Raw genomic sequence first — 9255 nt, forward strand, 5'->3', positions numbered from 1 at the left:
CTCCGGACTCAAAAAGACCGCCGCGTCCTCGGGTGCCAGCCCCTTTCCGCGCGCGAGCCCTGTACCTCTGCGCTTCTCTCCTGCAGCTTCTCTGGGTCTCAGTGTGCGTTTCCTTCCTTCTAGTTGTAGAGTTTACAGTCAGCCAGGCTTCCTATGGTTCTGGATGAAGTCCGTATTGTTTCTCTGAGGTATTAATCAATTGTTGTGAGCGGCCTTAATTTCCCGGTGTTTATCTCTGCCGCCATCTTAGTTTCTCCCGAGATTATCATGATTTTAATTATATACTGGTGGTGATGGATGGAAATGTCCAAATTAGAGTGATATTTAGGAAATGGGTATAATAGGACCATGATTGAACTTAGGGGCTCAAATAAGGTTAGTTTGCCTAATTTTTTGCTTTTCACTCCCCACTTTACATACTAACCACAGTGATTTGTTTATAGTGCACTGCAGACACCATAGTAATCCACAGTCCTTTACTCATTGTTACTTCATAAAATATTCTTCCACCACTCTCTTATGCCTTGTGTTTATATGCACAGTAATAGTTGTAAACATACTGAGTTATAATCAATCTATTTTTGTATCAATTTCTTCTTTTCAACTCTTGATTCCTTTAGTCATGAGGTGATACTGCAGCTTATTATAAGGGTCAATTAACCATTTTGTACTTTATTCAAAGAGGAGTGGAACACCATTGGATGATTTTAAATGTAGAAGTAATATGCTGTGATTTTTGAGTTTCATAAAGATTATTTTGGCTACTGTTGGTTGGATGGATTGAGGAAGTGCAAGAGTGAATCTGGGGGAATGGTTGGTGTGGCCTCTGGAGCCAAACTGCCTGGTTCCACCATATATACTAGCTCTGTAATCTTGGGAATGTTACTTGGGAATGCTCCTTAACCTCTCTTTGCCTCAGTTTCCACATCTGTAAAATTGCAATGAAAATAATACTCCTTCAGAGTTGGCTGTGAAGGATAAATGAGTTAAAACAGCTTAGAATAGAATCTGGCACATACTGGTATTGAGCAGTCAGATGTTACTATTACGTTGTTACTTAACAAATATTTGTGTGCTTACTGCATTCCAGACACTGGAGCAGATACCACTATTAAGCTGAATTAAACAAATGACAAAAGCAAGTTCAAATTAATATGCAGCCTGGATGGTGTGGCTCAGTGGTTGAGATTTGACTTATGAACCAGGAGGTCACAGATTCCCTGTCAGGGCACATGCCCTGGTTGTGGGCTCAATCCCCAGTGTGGGGTGTGCAGGAGGCAGCTAATCAATGATTCTCTTTCATCATTGATGTTTCTTTCTCTCTCTCCCTCTCCCTTCCTCTCTGACATCAATAAAAATATATTTTAAAAAATTAATATGGAGCCCTAGCCGGTGTTGCTCAGTGGATAGAACGTCAGCCTGCGGACTGAATGGATAGAACCAGCCTGCGGACTGAAAGGTCCCAGGTTTGATTCTGGTCAAGGACACATGCCTGGGTTGCGGGCTCAATCCCTAGTGTGGGGCGTGCAGAAAGCAGCCGATCAATGATTCTCATTACTGATATTTCTCTCTCTCTCTCTCTCTCTCTCTCTCCCTTCCTCTCTGAAATCAATAAAAATATACAGTATTAAAAAAATTAATATGCAGACAGAACTTTGGGTTATACTGACGTTCCTTAGAATCTGAATATAAAACAAACTATTTGGCCATTATTATAATGTTATAATTCTGGAGGTGTTTTATTTAGATTTCTTTGACATTTTTTATAGCAGGGACTTGAGAAGGTGCTGAATAAGTCACTGGGGAGCGTTTTCCAAATAAAAGAATCCTCAATAAAAAATCCTGAATAAAAGACTACCCTTTTGTTATGTTTCCCTGCTCTACAACTTAGTAATTAACAAATTGACTTTGAGAATATGTATTAATCTCAAATATATTTCTGTAATGAATGTTCTTTGGTTAAAATATGTCAACTTCCTAAGTTTAGAGTTTTTGTAACTAGTTTATGAGAGTTTTTGTTTTTTTAACTAAAGGAGACACAATAGTAGTTAATGTGTAAATGTAATGAATGTATGGAAGATTCACTGTAATGGGATTTAAGTTACTATATTTTCAAAACAATAGACTAGTTTACATATATTGAATTAAAGAATTAATTGGGTTTATACTTGCTTTGCACAAGAAAATATTAATAGGAGTTCACTTTGGGGAATGGGATTAAGAAATAGTATACTTTTATAATTAAAAATATATATGCAGCCCTAGCCAGTTTGGCTCAGTGGATAGAGTGTCAGCCTGCAGAACAAAGGGTCCTGGGTTCGATTCTGGTCAAGGGCATGTACCTTGGTTACAGGTTCCTCCCCAGCCCCAACCCTGGTCAGGGCTCTTGCAGGTGACACCAATCGCTGAGTTTCTCTCACATCACTATTTCTCTCTGTCTTTCTCTCTCTCTTCTGCTCTCTCTAAAAATCAATGAAAAAATATCCTTGGGTGAGGATTTAAAAATATATGTATACTAGTGACCTGGTGCACAAAATTCATGTATGGGGGGGTGCCCCTCAGTCCAGCCTGCACCCTCTCAAATCTGGGACCCTTTGGGGGATGTCAGACCGCCGGTTTAACCAGCAGTCAGACATCCCTCTTGCAATCCAGGACCGCTGGCTCCTAACTGCTCACCTGCCTGCCTGCCTGATCCCCCCCAACCACTCTGTCCGCCGGCCTGCTCGCCCCCAACCGCCCCGCTGCTGGCCTGATCACCCCTAACTGCCACTGCCTCGGCCCCACCACCGTGGCTTTGTCTGGAAGGACATCTGGAAGGTCTCCTGGTCTAATTAGCATATTACCCTTTTATTAGTATAGATATTTATGCAGCCCTGGCCAGGTTGCTTAGTTGGAGAATTGTCCCATACACCAAAAGGTTGTGGGTTCAATCCCCAGTCTGGGCACATATATGAGGCAACCCATCAATGTTTCTCTCTCACATCAATCAATTTCTCTCTCCCTCTCTCCCTCCCTCCCTTTCTCCCTTCTTCTATTTCTAAAAAATCAGTAAACATATCCTCGGATAAGGATAAAAAAATCTATATATTATGCAATAACTGGCAGAGATTTAAAGAAAACAATGAATGACAAAGAAAATAGAAACGAATATGAGACAACTTACAACACATGCTTAGTTCATATGAATGGATTCTATAGTCCATGGAAACTGTATAAAAACAGAACTTAACATGAGTTTTGTCTTTGTTCTTGTTCCAGTGTTAATGTTTGTTTATCTGCTTTATTTTATAGGGATGTGCATGCTGTCTGTCTCTGGGATGATAAAGGCCCAGCAAAAATTCACCAGGCTTTAAAAGAAGATATTCTTGAGTTTATTAAGCAAGCACAGGCAGTAAGTTCTGCACCTTTATATTACTTTTACTTTAAGGTTTTACTCAATATTATAAAAAATACTTTAAATGTAGGACTTACTGAAGTAATTTTAAATATTATATTGACTCAACGTATTTCTTAAATAAATTTTTTAATGAAATGATAATCATTTGCTTATTTTCCCCCCTCAGTGACATTTCTTTTAAGAGAGAACATTATTATCCTCAGTTAAAAGATGCTATAAACAAGTGAACAAACAAAACAAAGTTATAGACACAGACAACAATATGGTGGTTACCAGAGGGGAAGGAGGTTGGAGGGATGTTGAAGAGGGTAAAGGTGGTCAAAATATGGTGACAGAAGGAGACTAGATTTTGGGAGGTGAGCACACAATGTAATATACAGATAATGTATTATTGAATTGTACTCTTGAAACTTATATAAAGGTTATTAACTAATGTCACCACAATAAATTTGTTAAAAACAAAGATTTAAAATTTTGGTTTTTTATAGGTCCTTTAGATGTCCCCACCACCATTTATTTTTAGCTGTATGTCAGCCCACATAAATCTATTTTTTTCTCACACTAATACCTCTTTTCAAACTGACAGTAGTTTTCTTCAAATTTCATCCATGTTGTTCCAAATGGCATGACATTTTTTTATGGTTGAAAAATATTTCATTCTGTGTATGTACCACATATTCTTTCTCCATTCATCTGTCTATGGACATTTAGGTTGTTTCCATATCTTGGCTATTGTAAATAATACTGCAATGAACATGGGGGGTTTTCACAGGGGATTGGTTCAAGGACTCCTAGCAGATGCCAAAATCCATGGATGCTCAAGTCCCTTAGTCCGCCCTTTGTATCTTTTGGTTCTGCATCTGTAGATTAAACCAATTACAAATGCAGAACCCATGAATACAGAGGGTATATTTTTCAAATTTCATGTATATTTTTTCAAATTAGTGTTTTTGTTTTCTTTGGATGGATAGTTAGAGGTAGAATTTCTGAATCATATGGTAGTTCTATTTTTTATTTTTTGAAGAACCTCGATACTATTTTCCATAGTGGCTGTACTAATTTACATTCCCACCAACAGTGCACAAGGGTTCCCTTTTCTCCATATCCAACACTTATTCTTGTCTTCTTGATAATAGCCATTCTACCAGGTGTGAAGTAGTATCTCATTGTGGTTTGGGTTATCATTTCCATGATGATTAGTGATACTGAACATCTTTTCATGTACCTGTTGGTCATCTGTATGTCTTCTTTGGAAAAAGGTCTATTTGGATTCTCTGCCCATTTTTAATTGGTTTTTTGTTTTGTTTTGTTTTGTTTTGTTTCTGTATTGCTATTGAGTTGTATGATTTTTTAAAATCTATTTTGGATATTGACTCTTATCAGATAGGATTTGCAAATATTTTCTCCCATTCAGTAGATTGCCTTTTTATTTTGTTGATACTTTCCTTTGATGTTTGGAAGCTTTGTTGTACATTTGATGTACTCCTACAATGTTTATTTTTGCTTTTTATACCAACTGCAAAAAAAAACCAAAACACTACCAACATTGATGTCAAGGAGCTTACTACCTTTGTTTTCTTTTAGTAGTTTTATGGTTTCAGATCTTAAATTCAATCTTTAATCTATTTTGAGTTAATGTTATTTATGTTGAAAGATGGTCAAGTTTTATTCTTTTGCATGTGGCTGTCCAATTTTCCCAGCATCATTTATTGAAGAGATTGTCCTTTTCCCATTGTAGATTGCTTTGGGGTTTATGCACATTTTAACAATATTCTTCCAAGTCCTGAGCACAGAATATCTTTTCATTTTTGTGCCTTCTTTGGTTTCTTTTATCAATGTTTTATAGTTTCCAGTGTAGGTCTTTCCCCTTCCTGGTTAAATTTATTCTTAGGAATTTTATTCTTTTTGATGCATTGTAAATAGGATTGTTTTTATAATTTCTCTTTCCAATAGTTTCCTATGAAATAAACAGTATAGAAACACAATGGATTTTTGGGTTGTGATTTTGTATCCTGCAACTTTACTGAATTTCTTTATTCTAATAATTTTTTTGTGGTGGTGTTAGGATTTTCTATATATAACATCATATCATTTGGAAATGGTGAGTTTTTCACCTTCCTTTCCAATTTAGTTGCTTTGTATTTCTCTTTCTTGCCTAATTGCTCTGGCTGGGACTTCCAATGTTTTGTTGAATAGGATTGGTGAGAGTGGGCATCCTGTCTTGTTCCTGACCTTAGAGGAAAGGCTTTCGGCTTTCTCCGTTGAATATGACATTAGTTGTGGGCTTGTCTCATAAATCGTTTATTATGTTGAGGTACTGTCTCACTATACCCACCTGGTTGAGAGTCTTTATCATATAAGGATGTTGAATTGTGTCAAATGTATCTTCAGCATCTACCAAGGTGATCATGTGCTTTTTATCCGTCTTGTCAACGTGACATTATCACATGTATTGATTTGCCAATGTTGAACCATTCTTGCATCACTGGAATAAATCCCACTTGATCATGGTGTGTAATCCTTTTAATGTGCTGTAGAATTTGATTTACTAATATGTTCAGGATTTTTGCATCTACATTTATCAGGGATTTTAGCCTGTAATTTTCTTTTCTTGTGGCACTCTTGTCTAGTTTTAGAATCAAGATAATGCTGGCCTTGTAAAATGAGTTTGGAACTATTTTCTGTAAGAATTTGAGAAGAATTTGGTATTAATTCTTCTTTAAATACTTGATAAAATTCACCAGTGAAGCCATCTGGTCCTGGACTTTTGTTCTGTTTGTTGACTTAAAAAAAAATTTTTTTTATTGATTTCAGAGAGGACCAGAAAGGGAGAGAGAGATAGAAACATCAATGATGAAAGAGAATCATTGATCAGCTGCCTCCTGCATCTCCCCTTCTACCCACCCCCCTCCCCAGGAATCAAGCCTGCAACCGGGGCATGTGCCCTAATTGGGAATCGAACTGTGACCTCCTGGTCCATAGGTTAACCCTTGAGCCACACCAGTCGGGCTGTTTGTTGACGTTTTTGGTTGAATCTCCTTACTAGTGATCTGTCTGTTCAGATTTTCTATTTTTTTATGATTCACTTTTTGTAGACAGTATGTTTCTAGTAGTCTATTCATCAGTTCTAGGTTGTCAGATTTGTTGGCATGTAATGTTCATAGTAGTCTCAAGACCCTTTGTATTTCTGTGATATCAGTTGTATGTCTCCACTTTCATTTCTGATTTTGAGTCCTTTCTCTTTTATAGGTAAGTGCACAAGTTTTTGTGAACATTTTTTTGTACACAGATAGTTATAATAATACTAGAGGTCCGGTGCACAAAATTTGTGCATGGGGTGAGGGTTCCCTCAGCCCTGTTTGCACCCACTCCAATTGGACATCCCTCTCACAATCTGGGACCACTGGCAACTAACAACTCACCTGCCTGCCTGCCTGATTGCCCCTAACCTCTCTGCCTGTCTGCCTGATCACCCCTAACTGCCCTCCTCTGCCGGCCTGATCAAACCCCCAGCTGCTCTCCCCTGCCGGCCTGATCTCGCCCCCATGCCCTGTCTGCCTGATTGCGCCCAAATGCCCTCCCATGCTGGCCTGGTTGCCCCAAACTGCCCTCCCTTGCCGGCCTGATATTTCCCCCAACTGTCCTCCCCTGCTGACCTGATCACCCCTAACTGCCTCTGCCTCAGCCCCTGCACCCGGGACCCAGGCTTGCCTCCTCCGGCCAGCCACAGGCACCTGGGACCCGTGCTTCCCTCCCTCTGTCCAGCATCAGGTACCCGGGACCAGGGTGGCTTCACCCAGGCCAGCTGCAGGGCAGCAGCCCCAGTCTGGTCGAGCCTTGTTACGACCCTGGCTCTTTATTATATAGACTAGAGGTCCAGCACATGAAATCGTGTGCAGATATGGTCCCTAGGCCTAGCCGGTGATCAGGGCCACCTTCCCCAGCTGCCAGCAGCCGGCCCCACCCCACACTGCCACCCACCCCAGTTTCCCATTCACCATCCAGCGATGAGAACCTGATGGCCGGGAGAGAGGGACTGAGAGGTCGGCCATTCCCGCCTGCTTGCCAGCCCCGACCCCAAAACCGGTTGCCCTCTGTTTGGGGCGACCGGCAGAGCAGGGGTCTTGGCCTGGCGCCACCCGCATCCCCCACCACCCACCTGGGGTCCCTCTTTACCATCGGTGATCGGAGCCTGCCTGCCAGGGAAAGGGACTGAGAGGTGGTCAGTGCACCTCATAGTGACTGGTTGAGCAGTCATCTGGTCGTTCTGCCGTTATGGTCGCTGGGCCTTTATTATATAGGATTATTCATGATAACTAAAAGGTGAAAAAAACCCAATGTCTGTCAGTAGACAAAAATGAATAAAATATAGTGCTTCGATAAAATGAAATAGTATTTAGCCACAAAAAGGAATATGATATGGGCACACTCTACAACAGGCAAATAGATAAGACACAGAAAGTAAATTAGTGGTTGTTTAAGGCTGAGAAGGGGTAGGAGAGGGGAGAGATAAAGGGGAAGATAAGGTGATAATGGATACAGGGGATTTTTTTGTTGTTGTTTTTTCTTTCTACAACATTCATTTATTTGCCTTTTGCTTTTCTTTTTTTTTTAAATTTTGTTTTATTGCCTAAAGTATTACGAAGAATATGATACAGGATTTTTTTTAATTGACCTTATTGACATAAGAGCATTTTATTAGTTTCATGTATATACCATAATGATCAGATATATGTATTAATTGTGAAATCACAAGTCTGTGTGAACATTTTAATTTTCTCTTGGATATTACATATGTTTTATTTTCTTTTGGGTATAAGATAGTTTATGCTATAACTATTCTAAATTTATAGCATAAAAATATTCTAGTATTCTTTAAAGTGCCTGTATTTCAAATTGATACAATTCTTTTCTTTTTCTCCAGCGAGTACTAAGCCATCAAGATGATACAGCTTTGCTAAAAGCATATATTGTTGAATGGCGAAAGTTCTTTACACAATGTGATATTTTACCAAAGCCTTTTTGTCAACTAGAGATTACTTTATTGGGTAAACAGGGCGGCAATAAAAAATCAAATGTAGAAGACGGTATTGTTCGAAAGGTAAGTAAGTTTTCCCATCTATTTTCTAATATTCTTCAGGAAGGATGATTGAAAGACTTAAAATATATATTGATTACAGAGAGGAAGGGCAACGGAAGGAGAGAGATACAAACATCAATGCACACCCCACACTGGGGATTGAGCCTGCAACCCAGGCATGCACTCTGACCAGGAATCAAACCGTGACCTCCTGGTTCATAAGTTGACACATAACCACTGAGCCTGGGCAGATTTGAAAACTTTTGAAAGTACTTTATATATTAAGTGGGTTTTTCTGCTTCACATATAAATTCCTTTCTAGCTCTTGCTGGGTTTTATCAAATAATGTTTTTTCCCATTTTTAGCTTTAATTTTCTTTCATCTTTTTATATGGTATTAAGCTTTAGATCTGTGTTTCAAACATTACCTTCTTTGCTTTTCCTTTCACTTTCTTCTTTTCCTAGCTTTATCTTCGAGTTTTTATTTTATTTTTTTTTTTTTTTTATATATTATGGGTTTTTCTGCTTCACATATAAATTCCTTTCTAGCTCTTGCTGGGTTTTATCAAATAATGTTTTTTCCCATTTTTAGCTTTAATTTTCTTTCATCTTTTTATATGGTATTAAGCTTTAGATCTGTGTTTTATAATAATGTTTTTTCCCATTTTTAGCTTTAATTGTCTTTCATCTTTTTATATGGTATTAAGCTTTAGATCTGTGTTTCAAACATTACCTTCTTTGCTTTTCCTTTCACTTTCTTCTTTTCCTAGCTTTATCTC

The 9255-nt window shown here is 38.6% G+C and overlaps 1 protein-coding gene across 1 annotated transcript in view; it reads left to right on the forward strand.

Annotated features, from left to right (window-relative positions):
- CUL5 (cullin 5) overlaps positions 1-9255 on the forward strand; it is a gene marked incomplete at its 5' end in the record, with an annotated part of 70647 nt that overhangs the window by 19408 nt on the left and 41984 nt on the right. Inside the window, 2 exons of the mRNA XM_006753145.1 lie at positions 3292-3391; positions 8322-8498. Of these exons, the coding sequence (XP_006753208.1) occupies positions 3292-3391; positions 8322-8498 (277 nt within the window). The remainder of the gene's footprint in view (positions 1-3291; positions 3392-8321; positions 8499-9255) is intronic.

The sequence above is a fragment of the Myotis davidii genome, unplaced genomic scaffold (assembly GCF_000327345.1).
Source record: "Myotis davidii unplaced genomic scaffold, ASM32734v1 scaffold1491, whole genome shotgun sequence".
Classification (NCBI taxonomy): domain Eukaryota; kingdom Metazoa; phylum Chordata; class Mammalia; order Chiroptera; family Vespertilionidae; genus Myotis; species Myotis davidii.